A 13047-nucleotide genomic window follows, 5' to 3' on the forward strand; every position below is an offset into this window, starting at 1 on the left:
CGTGATGGTTTCCACCATGTAGATCTCAGACAGTCTCTCTTGATAGTTTCCACCATGTAGGTCTCAGACTGTCTTTCATGATGGTTCCCACCATGTAGATCTCAGACAGTCTTCCTTGATGGTTTCCACCATGTAGATCTCAGACAGTCATTCTTGATGGTTTCCACCATGTAGATCTCAGACAGTTCTTCTTGATGATTTTCACCATGTAGATCTCAAACAATCTTTATTGATGGTTTCCACCGTGTAGATCTCAGACAGTCATTCTTTATGGTTTCCACCATGCAGATCTCGGACAGTCTATCTTGATGGTTTCCACCATGTAGAACATAGCGAGAGAGCCGTTTCAACAAGAGGCGAATGGCAGGCAAACGGGGTCTGAGCTGGAAAGGAATTCCATCCCCGCACGCAAAAACGTCAGTTGTGTTAATGGAGGAGCTTATTGAGAGAGAGATTAGGGAGATAGATTAGCATGAAATGAGCTTCTGTCGCCGCATGAGAATATCCCCGAAAATGCGGACAACAGGAGTGTTAATGGGAGATTAGCACTGTGTTGATGGGAGAGATTAGGCAGAGAGATTAGGGGGATTCGCAAGTTAATGTCATGTCTATGTGTAACACAAGATGCGGCGCTGCCAGCTGTGCTGTGAGAGGCAAACGCGTCTACGCAAGAGAACCACCGCAACTGTGGTCGCGCCAGTGAGACACACAGTCCATCACAGCCAGAACGATCGATACATCGAGGCTAAGGGAGCAGAAGTGGCCATGTTAGTGAGACCCCAGCACGTTAATGCAGAGGCACCTAACAGGGCAATGCAAATCAGAGAGTCAGAGATTACAGCCAAATGGCAGGGAAGAATGGACCACAGCAAGTAATTACTTGGCTACCTTTGCTCCCTTAGCCTCGATGTATCGATGGTTCTGGCTGTGATGGACTGTGTGTCTCACTGGCGCGACCACTTGCGTAGACGCGCTTGCCTCACAGCGCAGTTGGCAGCGCCGCATCTTGTGTTACACATAGACATGACATTAACTTGATAATCCCCATAATCTCCCCGAATCTCCCTGCCTAATCTAATATGTGGGGGCGATACTCTTATGCGGCGACGGAAGCTTATTTCTTGCTAATATTTCTCCCTAATCTCTCTTCCTAATCGCCCCCATTAACACAACTGACGTGCTTGCGTCCGGGAATGGAATTCCTTTCTAGCTCAGACCTCGCTTGCTTGCCTATCACCACGTAAATAACCTCTTGCTGTAACAGCTCTTTCGCTGGTTCAGCAGTTCCACTGCTGGATATTTTTTTCCGCCTGAGGACGACTGCTTGTGTTGCGATCGAAATGTCGTGATTTATTATTTTTTATTTAATTATATTTTTCTACCTACGTGACTTTATCGAAAGAACCAAAGAGTATGGATTCCTGCAGTCACGAAAGCTTCAAATCAAGAATGAAACCCCTACCTTCTTCGTTGGTGCCAGATGCTAATGCTGTGGTGGCTGTGAGCAATTGAAATGGAGGGAAGACCAATTCCAAACTCGGCTCCACCCTTCATGGCGCCTGTAGCCACCACAGCGGCCAAAAGGGAGCTTTGGACGGGTGCGAGGGGGCTGGTAAACCCCTCCCACCTTCGATTCAACTGTCACTGAACCGCGTGCGAAAAATATTGAATGAAGCACGCGCCGGAGGGCCCCCGGGGAAACAGACGTCCATGAAATCTCCTAGCCAAACCAACATTTGAACCTTATGGCGGGATCCCAGGGGTCCCGAATAAACGGAAGTAGAAATCGCAATTAATATTTTTTTGTGACTCCGTCCCACCACGCACATAAACGCCGCGACCCCACCTGGCGCGGATAATTCTGTTGTCATGTTGTCCAAATGCCGAAGAAACAAAACTTTGAAACATTGGTTAGCGCATCGTATAGAGCACGTCGAGAGGATTAGATTGCCATATCGTTCGCCTTCAACAGACATTAAATTACTTCGCAACATAGTTTATGTGAGAGACGGGGGCTCATGGGTTCAATTGGCGGAGACAGGAGAATGAATTCTTACCCCCCTAGAAAGGAGCCACACACAGACACACACACACAGGTACAAACAAAGACAAAGATCCTCGCATATAGCCTTAACAGACTCTAGGGGCAGGTGCAGTAAGTGAGCACCTATGAAGGCCAGAACGGCACACGAGGGGGTGGATGGCCTGCATCACGCCCAGTCGCCTTTGTCTCCCCAGTGGCGATATTTTCACGCAACGGACCAGGTACTAATTTGAGGCTGAGTCGAGCAAGGGGAGGCCCAGAACCGGTTACGATAATCGTCACTGGTGTCGGCCATGAGCGGGAATCAAATCCAGGTCGCCATTTTCGAAGCGGAGCGTGCTAACCGCTACACTACCACTCCTAAAACACACAGATACAACAATAACAACCGTCATTCGCCACTAAGTTGTGGTGACGTCACCACGACGCTTGTGCCAGGCCATGTGCACCTTGAGGAATCGTGAAGTGTCGAATGCCCGCTGGCAGAAGGTCACGGCGCAGACCCAGGTGCCACGGGTCGACTGACTGAGATGACCAAGATGACTGGCTGATGCACCACATGTGCCCCAAACTGTGCCCACTTGCTGCGCTTTATCCGCACGGCATTCCGCTCATTGTTGTGAGCGTTGTTTCTTTGCTCTCCGTTGTTACTAGAGGGCGATTTCCTACAATTGCCCATTAGCGGTGTCAAGATCGGCCTCTTCCAGAGGCCGATCTTGACACCGCTAATAACAGTCATTGGCAAGTCCACTCAGCTTTACGTCCTCTTGTACCACATCACTCCATCTCTTATCTAGCCCGTGCCATGGCTAGATATGCGGGCTACATGACCCAGACAACGAAAGGACTTTGTCCAGGTTTTTCAAGGACGGGTGAGCTCCTCACAGAATCCAGCCTGGTTAAACCCAGAACGGATCATAGCAGACTAGCCTAAACCTTTCTCTCGGCAAAGATTTTCGATTAGGGGATCCACGTTTCGCAAGCGTAGACAAAGGGAGGGCATAACCGGAGCCAAAAAGACCTGAAGCTTCATGTTGGAGCGACAGACCAGGTAGCTTCAATACAATGTTATGCAACCGATGAAAAGATATTGCCGCTCAACTGATTCGGAGTGCAACCTCTGCTGTCAAATCGGAGCTGGTCAGGAGCAAACTGCCCAGGTATGAGAAACTCTCCACTATCTCCACAACTGCCCCATCTCTAATTCGGAGTTTTCGGGGTGGAGTGTCTCATAGTACAAAATACCCAGGCAGGTGCTTAGTTTTGGTGGGGCTGATGGTAAGGTTCCACCTCTTAGTGGCACGCTTCAGGTTCAGCAGCTGCGCCTCCAACTCCTCTTCTGAGTGATCAGCAATCACCAGATTACACTGGTCAACAAAAAAAACATGTTTTTCTGGCCTGGACTTTTGCAGCTGTTTTAGACTAATTTCAGGGTGCTGATTCCAATTCTGATCTCAGATTTGCTCTATCACATCATTTTTATGCTATCGGCATACCCCATTTTCATTGATTTAACCCGAAATTAACTCGGTCACTTATGATTGCAAGTTGTTGCGAGTCAGTGACTGCTTTAGTGTTAAAATATGGTGCTGTATATTTAGGATAGTGTGTTTATAATATCATTTTATGTAGATATCCACATTTATTTTATATTTTTCTTCTGCAGTTTTTATTGAAAATGCAATATTTGATATCTCAAAAACCTGATGTGATAGACAAAAAACAGATTTGGAATCAGCACTTCAAAATTACCTTAAAACCGTTGGAATACCTTATGCCAGAAAAAGTGTGTTGACTAGTGTTATCGGCATATATATAACATGGTTGAGCAATAGGGAGCCATCCCTCAACAACACTCACCCACTCAAACACACATACAGGTACACACACAGGTAGATACAAGCTCACACACACTCACACACGCTCACATTTACTCACACACACAGGCGTCGTCGTTGTGAATACATTTTATTGAGAGAGTAACTGAGTAAAGTGAACACAGCTTTTCTTTTTCAGCCGGGCCCCAAGACCACGATGATGAAGAACCAAACTCCCACACTACAGTGCAGCACTCAGCACTAACACCGTCTAGACCACCTAGACAATCTTCACCAACGAAGACCCTCTTCATTGACGAGAACATCTAGACCATCTACACCATCTAGACCAACTAGACCATCGACACTGTCTAAACCATCTAGACCGTCTACACCAACTAAACCGTCTAGACCATCTAGACCAACTAGACCATTTACACCATCTAGACCATCTAGAACATCTCGACTCTCTAGACCGTCAATACTGTGTTAGACTATCTACATTGTCTAGACCATCTACACCATCTACACCATCTAGACCATCTAGAACATCTAGAACATCTCGACTCTCTAGACCAACTATACTCTCTAGACCGTCTATACTGTGTTAGACTATCTACATTGTCTAGACCAACGAGACTTTCTAGACCAACGAGACCGTCTAGACCGGCTAACCATCTACATTGTCTAGACTCTCTAGACCGTCTACACCGTCTATATTGTCTAGACCATCTACCCCGTCTAGATCAACGAGATGGTCTACACCATCTAGACTGTCTTCACCGTCTTAGACCGACTAGACCGTCTCGACCAAGTAGACCGTCTAGACCATCTAGACGGTCGAGACCATCTAGACCGACTAAATCTGGGAGAGACAGGAGAGGAATGAGAGGAAGGAGAGGATGAGAGGCAGGAGAAGGCAGAGTAGCAGCTGCCGAACCGTAGCCGACCGTGCCAATGAGAGGTTTGTGAATCCTCGCACTTTTAGCCAGCCATGCTGAGCGCGCACACTGCCCTCTCAGCGCTGCCCTCTCAGCGCTGCCCTTTCAGCGCTGCCCTCCCCCCCACCACCATCTCACTGCCCTTCTCCTTCTTTCTACACAGGTTCGAGACGCCCACCGCAACCTTGGTGATGGCTGCCCCTGCAATCCCCACGACAGCCTGAGCTGCAGGACCCAGCCCAGCCGCTCCTACAGGGGCCAGGGAGAGGGGAGGGGCAGGGGGGAGAAAGGGGCGCAAGGTGGGAGAGAGACGTGGGGGGGGGGGAAGGGTGGAGGTTGGAGAGGGAGGATGAGGGGAGGAAGGGAGAAGAGAGGAGTGGGGAGAGGTGAGAGAAGGAGGGAAGGGGTGGGTGGTTAACATCTCGCAACTGCAGCAATCCAGAGGTTACCTGGGGGACCTGTGTATGTGTCTCTGAGTGTGTACATTAGCCAGAACTTGTCTTTACAACATGATTAGTGTCTACTCTAGTCGCGGCTACTGACAGCCCTTGCCCCCGTACAGCCCTGCTAGAGGCTACCTGGGGGTACGGTTGTCTCTGTGTCTACTGTATTCGCTATTACTAACAGCACTTTCCCCTATTGCCCTACTAGAAGCTACCTTGGGGACATTTGTATGCGTCTCTGAGTGTATGAGAAGTCTCGCAAAACAATCCCCTACCTCCTCTGTGCCGGACGGTAACGCTGTGGTGAGTAACGCCATGGGGGAACGGATAATTCTAAATTTGGCTATACCCCCTTATGGCGCTTGTAGCCACCACAGCAGCCAATGGGAACTCTGGACTGGTGCGAGGGGCTGGTAACCCATCCACCTTCAATTCAAGCACCAGGCTTGTGTCAGAGAGGATTGTTGTCTATGACGTCTCGTGACCAAAACCCCTTTGGTGGAGCCAGGAGACTGATCCCGGCACCCTCAGGGTTCCTCAAGAAACGATAAAAACAGCCACTGCGGGTGGCCACGTGGAATGTTTGAATGCTCACTCCGAAGGAGAGGCTGCTACTCCTCTGTCAGGAGCTGTACAGGCACTGCCTGGATCTCTACGGCATTCAGGAAGTCCAGTGTATTGGCTCTGGTTCCAGTCACCTTGAGGGGTGGTAGTATTCTACTCAGGGCAGGAGACTGCTAAACAGTTTGAAGGGGTGTGGGAGCGTGGCAGTGAGGTGTGGGAAGCTGTAATCTCCAGGCTACTGTGCGCTCGCCTTCCCAACAAGAAGAGGTGAGGAATGGTGGTGGTAGTTATTTATACTCCCACCGAAGATGAACATCAGTGTAGGGATGCAGGCATGGCTGATGATTCAGATACCTTCAATAACCTCCTGTCACAGGTGCTATCTAAATTGGCCACTCGGGCTAGAGTTATCTTGTTGGGTGACTTTAATGCCCGAATGACACCTGGGCTGGAGTGATTGAAAGGCATGGGCCAGATCAGCTCAATAACAACGGTAGGGGGCTGCTAGACTTGCGTACAGTCCATGTGCTTGTAATTACCAATACGCTACTCTGGCATCGGCGCATCCACACAACATCATGGATGCATGTCAGGTCCAATCAAGAACATCTACTGGACTACATAGTGACGGAACAACGGATGCGAGCCCATGTCCTTGACTCCAGGACCTACCGTGGAGCTGATCTCCCCACTAACCTTCGGGTTGTCATCTGTTAGATACGCCTGCCATTCTTCCACTCCGGTGGTGGGTGTACATCTAGGACCTTATTCAAACCCACAGTGACCTGGTCTCAGCTAGCTGATGCAAGTTAGAAGCGAGAACTTAATCAATGCTTGCAGCTGGGGTTTGCATTGTCCCCCCTTCCTCTTGATGCCGAGGGGAAATAGGTGAGGTTTAGGACTGTGGTTCATGCAGCTGAAATAGCTGCTTAGGGTACATAGTCCAGACCTCCCTAGAGACCCTGGCTGATGGAGGAGGTGTTCTGTCTGGCTTATGAAAAAGCAAAAGGCCCATGCCCACCGCCTACAGCATCCCACGTTGGAGAATGAGGAGGCTTACCGCAGCCTTCACTCGGAGGTTTGGACGGCTGTGTGACGCTGCAAGGATGAGTGGTGATCGTGGGTTGTTGAGGAGGTGAAATCTGCCTCAGTAGCCTGTGATCATAAATCACTCTTTGACTCCATCAAAAACTAACTTGCAGTACCACTCCTATAACTATCCTGAAGGGAATGAACAGTGATCTGATCTCTGACTAGCAGGAACACGTTTGCACGTTTGCTGAACATTTCTGTTAGATCCTGTGGGATGAACAATCCCTCAGTCCAAAAACATCATGGGGCAAAGTGAGTATGAACCTGCCGAGCCTGCTTTGCCTCAAATATTGGAAAGTAGTCACCCCCTGTGAGTGGCTACCTGAGGTGCCATGTTTTGAGGAAGTACAGAAGGCGATCCAGAGTCTAAAACCAGAAAAAGTACTGGGAAGAGATGATCTCCCAAGCAAAATTGTGAAGAAATGTGGCGTTTCTCTGCAGACCACCCTACTTGAAATCACTAGATGGCTTCTACAGGATTGAAAGGTGGTCCCCCTCGTTAGGAAGAGGAACCGCACAGACTGTAACAACTACAGGGGCATCTCCCTCTTCAGTATACCAAAACAAGTCCTGGCAAGGATTATTCAACATCGTCTTGCCAGGCACGCTGAGAGGCTTGCAGAGCTCCAATGTGGTTTTGGGTAAGGGTGGTCCTGTACAGATTCCATATTTTCTATCCGTTTTCTACAGCAGAGGTTTAGGGAATTCCAACAGGACCTACATCTCTGCTTTATTGATCTGGCCAATGCCTATGATACCATCAATAGGCCTGGGCTCTTGGTTGTTCTTCATGTTTTTGGGGTCCCTAACTTTCTGCTCAAAATCATTAAGGACCTTCATGATGGTGGGCAGGCCCGGATAAAGCTGGGAGTCAGAGCCATTTCTTGTTCACCTTAGGGTGCACATTATTTAACATCGTTTTGAATACGTAATTCAAGAAGCCTCCATGGCTGTACTGGAGGATCTCCATCTGGTGCAAGGGTACGGTCGAGGGATGGGTCCCTATTGGGCAACCATGTTATGTATGCCGATGATCTGGTGATTGCCCTCCTTTCCCTTCACTTGCAAAACGTGCACCACCCCTAGTGGAACATCTTCGCCAGTTAGAAACATTCACACTGGCCTGCCTATGATCCATTCTGGGTTTAACCAGGCTGGATTGTGTGAGGAGCTCCAACACCTTGAAATATCTGGACAAAGTTCCATCGGTGAGCTCTTACGGCAGGCAAGGCTACGTCCTGCTAGAGGCTACCCGGAAGTACATTTGTCTCTGTGTCTCCTTTACTCGCTACTAATCAAAGCACTTGCCCCCTAACAGCCCTGCAATAGGCTAACTGGGAGTACTCGCTACTACAACAGCACTTTCCGCTACAGCCCTGCTATAGGCTAATCAAGAGTGTCTTTGTCTCTGCGTCTCCTCGACTCGCTACTAAATCACAGCCCTTGTCACCCTGACAACAGCCCTGGCCAGATGCCCTCCGAGCCGAGGCCCTGCCTCCGTACCGACGGCCTGCAGCGCGGCCACGATCCCTCCGGCCGCCACCCCACCTCCGTTGGCGGCCGCGGCCAAGGCCATGGCCTTGGCCGCGATCCCTCCAGCGGCGATCCCTCCAGCGCCGAAGCCCGCGGCTCCTATTGCCACTGGGGCCAGAGCAACGGCGCCCACTGGCTCACAACAACAACAAGCATGGCAACAACAACAATAACAACAGTGAGGAGGGAGGAGGCTAGCCCACAACAACAACGATGGTAACAACACCGTGACACAAACGAACACGTGGATGCATGGCGTCGCAGCAGCGTCACCATCACACAGCATCAGACAGCATCACACAGCATCACACACAGGATCATACAGCATCACAGACAGCCTCAAACAGCATCACACACAGCATCACACAGCATCACACCCAGGCTCAAACAGCCTCACACAGCATCACACCCAGGCTCAAACAGCATCACACATAACATCACACACAGCATCACACAGCATCACACAACATCACAGACAGCATCACAGACAGCCGAACACAACATCACACACAGCATCACACAGCCTCACACACAGCAATACATACAGCATCATACAAAGCATCACACAGCATCACACACAGCCTAACACAGCATCAACAACAACAACAACAACGACCGCTATTCGCCACGAAGTGGCGGTGACAATACCACGACGCTTGTGCAAGGCTGTGTGCACCTTGAGGCCACGTGAAGTGTCGAACGCCCGCTGGCAGGTCACGGGGCAGACCCAGCTTCCACGGGTCGACTGACTGAGACGACTGGCTGATGCACCACCTGTGCCCCCTACTGTGCCAACTTGCTGTGCTATAGCTACCAGGTTCTCCGCTCGTTGTTGTGAGCATCGCTCCTCCGCCCTCCATTGTTGTTGGAGGGTGACTGCCTCCAACTGCCCAGTAGCCTCCTTCATGAGCCTCCAGTTATCGGCAAGTCTCCACATCCTCCTGTACCACATCACTCCATCTCTTCCCTAGCCCGTGCCGCGCCCATTTAGCCCCCTCGATCCAACAGAACAAAAGCTGTTTTGGCATGCGGTGGCTGGGCATGCGGGCTACATGGCCCAGCTAACGCAGTTTTGCCTGCCGAAGGAGCTAATCGATGGGACTTTGTCCAGATCTTTCAAGGATTTGTGAGCTCCTCACACAATCCAGCCTGGTTAAACCCAGGATGGATCGTAGGCAGGCCAGCATAAATGTTTCTAACCGGCGAAGGGGGGGTCCACGAATTCGCAACCGTAGAGAAGGGAAGGAATGACCGTGGCCGAGAAGACCTGGAGCTTTGTGCGGAGTGAGAGACCAGGTAGCATCCACACAGTGTTACGCAACTGATGAAAAGATAATGCTGCTCGACTGATTCGGAGTGAGACCTCTGCTGTTAAACCGCAGCAGGTCATGAGCACACTGCCCAGGTATGGGAAACTCTCCACTCTCGCCACAACTGCCCCATCACCAATTGGGAGTTGTGGGGGTGGATTGTCCGATGGTACAAAATGCCCAGGCAGGTGCTTAGTTTTGGTGGGGCTGATGATTAGTGGCAAGCTCCAGGTTCAACAGCAGTGCCTCCAACTCCTCCTCTGAGTGAGCAGTTATCACCAGATCATCAGCATACGTCACATGGTGGAGCAATAGGAAGCCATCCCTTGACCGCACCCGGGCATCGATCAGCCTCCCATTGTATCTGCACCAGATGGAAATTCCTCCAGTACAGCCATTGAAGGCTTCACAAACTACGTGGTCAAAATAGATGTTAAATAATGTGGGAGCCAGAGGACATCCCTGTCGCACCCAAAGTGTACAGGGAATGGCTCTGACTCCCGGCCACGTAGTTTTATCCGGGCCCGCTCACCATCATAAACGTCCTTAATGATTGTGAGCAAAGGCTCAGGGACTCCGAAAGCACAAAGAACAACCCAGAGCCCAAGCCTACTGATGGTATCATAAGCCTTGACCAAGTCATAAAAGCAAAGATGTAGGTATTGTTGGAACTCCCTACACCTCTACTGTTGCAGACGGACAGAATATATGGCATATGTGCAGGATCGCCCATTCCTGATACCGCATTGGGGCTCTGCAAGCCTCTCCTCAGTGTGCCTAGCAAGGCGATGTTGAATAATCCTTGCCAGGACCTTTCTCGGCACACTGAGGAGTGAGATGCCCCTGTAGGTGTTACAGTCTGTGCGGTCCCCCTTCTTAAAGAGGGGGACCACCAGGGCATTGTTCCAATCATGCAGAACCCGTCCAGTGGTCCAGACTATTGTTATCATGTCATGTGATGTAGGGTAGTATGTGCACATATGCCACCGTCCCTCAGCATTTCGCTTGGGAGATCATCTCTGCCCGGTGCCTTTCCTGGTCTCAGACTCTGGATCGCCTCCAGTACTTCCTCAACAGATGGCACCTCAGCCAGCCACTCACAGGGGATGACTTCTTCCTCCAATATTTGAGACACTGCTGCCTCGGCAGGGTCATCCCCACTTTGTCCCATGTTGTTTTCCTGGGTGAGGGATTTCCCCTTCCTCAGGACCTTACAGAAATGCTCAACAAATCTACAAACCTGTTCCTGGGGGTCGGAAATTGGATCACAGTTCTTTCCCCTAATGATGGTAAAAGGTGTGGTGCTGCGGGTTACTTTTTTGATGGAATTAAAGAGCGATATGTGATCGCGGGCCACTGAGGCAGACTCCATCTCCTCAGCAACCCGCGACCACCACCCATCCTTGCAGCACCTCACGGCTCTCCGAACCTCTGAGCGAAGGCTACGGTAAGCCTCCTCATTCTCTGATGTGGGATGCTGGAGCCGATGAGAGTGGGCCTGTTGCTTTTTCTCAGCCATCTTGAACACCTCCTCTGTCAGCCAGGGTATCTGGGGAGGTCTGGACCATGGACCTAAAGCAGCCATTGCAACTACATGAGCCACAGTCCTAAACCTTGCCCATTTCCCCTCGAGATCAGGAGGAGTGGGGGACGATGGCAACCCCAGCTGCAAGCGATGATTAAATTCTCGCTTGCAACTTTCATCAGCTAGCTGAGACCAGGCCATCTTAGGTTTGAATGGGGTCCTGGGTTTACACCCACCAACGGAGTGGAAGAATGGCAGGCGCATCTTACATATGACAAGTTGATGGTCAGTTTGCAGATCAGCTCCACCGTAGGTCCTGGTGTCAAGGACATGGGCCCGCATCTGCTGTTCCGTCACTATGTAGTCCAGCAGATGTTCTTGCTTCGGCCCGGCATGCATCCATGATGTAGTGTGGATGTGCCTCTGCCGGAACAGCGTGTTGGTAATTACAAGCCCATGGGCTGCACAAAAATCTAGCAACTTCCTACCGTTGGTATTGAGCTGATCCGGCCCATACCTTCCAATAACTCCAGACCAGGTGCCAGCATCATGACCAACTCGGGCATTGAAGTCACCCAAAAAGATAACTATCCCGAGGGGCTACTTTAGCGAGCACCTGTGACAGGAGGTCATAGAAGGCATCTGACTCATCGGTGGGGGCATAAGTAACCACTACCACCACTCCTCGCCTCTGGTTGATTGGAAGGCGAGCCCAGAGGAGCCTGGGGCTTACAGCTTCCCACTCATCACGCCAAACTCCCACACCCCCTTTATTCTTTTATTCAGAAGAAGAGCCACACCCTGTTGCTTGGCAGTCTCCTTCCCTGAGTAGAGAACTGTCCACCCCTCATGGTGGCAGGAGCCAGAGCCGGTCCATCGGACCATCTGAATACCACAGAGATCCAGGCAGTACCAGTCCAGCTCCCGACAGAGGAGTGGCAGCCTCTCCTCTGCAGAGAGCTTTCGAACATTCTACGTGGCCACACGTAGTGGTTTTTTGTTGTTTCTGGACGAGCCCGAGGGTAAGGATTCAGTCTCATGGGGTCATAGACGCCTGTCCCCCCGAGACCTCTAGCACAAGCTTATTAATTTGAGATTTAAACGTGGTTCAGTGTTAATTAATTGAAGATGGAGGGGTCACCAGCCCCTCGCACCCGTCCAGAGCCCCCATTTAGCCGCTGTGATGGTTGCAAACGCCATGCGACAAAAAGCCAAACAGAATTCGCCCTCCCCCTACGGCACTGCCCACGACAGCGTTGCCCGTCTGGCACCACGAGGAGGTAAGGGGTTGTTTTGCTGTGTGTGATGCTGTGTGATGCTGTGTTAGGTTGTGTGTAATGTTGTGTATGTTGCTGTGTGTGATGCACACAGCAGGATCACAACACCAGCGATCACGTGGAGGCGTGGTGATGTTATCGCTTACCTCCTCCGGCTGCCATGACGCCAACCTCACACCAGTTGATTGACTCGTCCTCTGTGTGGGGGGTTACACAGTGCGATTAGTTCCACGTCCTCACATGTACACACTGCACTTTACACTACTATATACTACACTATACACTACTATATACTACTACACACTACTACACTATACACTACTATATACTACTACACACTACTACACTATGCACTACTATATACTACTACACACTACTACACTATACACTACTATTTACTACTACACACTAATACACTGTACACTTTTTTCTTCTTGGTTCTTTCGGTAAAGTCACGTAGAAAGAATTTAATAAAATAATAAAAATAAAACATAATACAAT

General features: G+C 50.4%; 1 protein-coding gene across 1 annotated transcript; it reads right to left on the bottom strand.

Moving 5' to 3' along the window:
• Positions 1-4893: 4893 nt before the first annotated feature.
• LOC144953360 (uncharacterized) lies at positions 4894-12708 on the bottom strand. Its single transcript, XM_078883922.1, has 3 exons — positions 12693-12708; positions 8405-8566; positions 4894-5051 (listed from the first exon to the last, which is right to left on the bottom strand). The coding sequence occupies exons 1-3, from the start codon at positions 12706-12708 to the stop codon at positions 4894-4896; spliced, it is 336 nt and encodes a 111-aa protein (XP_078740048.1).
• Positions 12709-13047: the final 339 nt, after the last annotated feature.

This window comes from Lampetra fluviatilis, chromosome 75, assembly GCF_964198595.1.
Source record: "Lampetra fluviatilis chromosome 75, kcLamFluv1.1, whole genome shotgun sequence".
Taxonomy (NCBI): Eukaryota; Metazoa; Chordata; class Hyperoartia; order Petromyzontiformes; family Petromyzontidae; genus Lampetra; species Lampetra fluviatilis.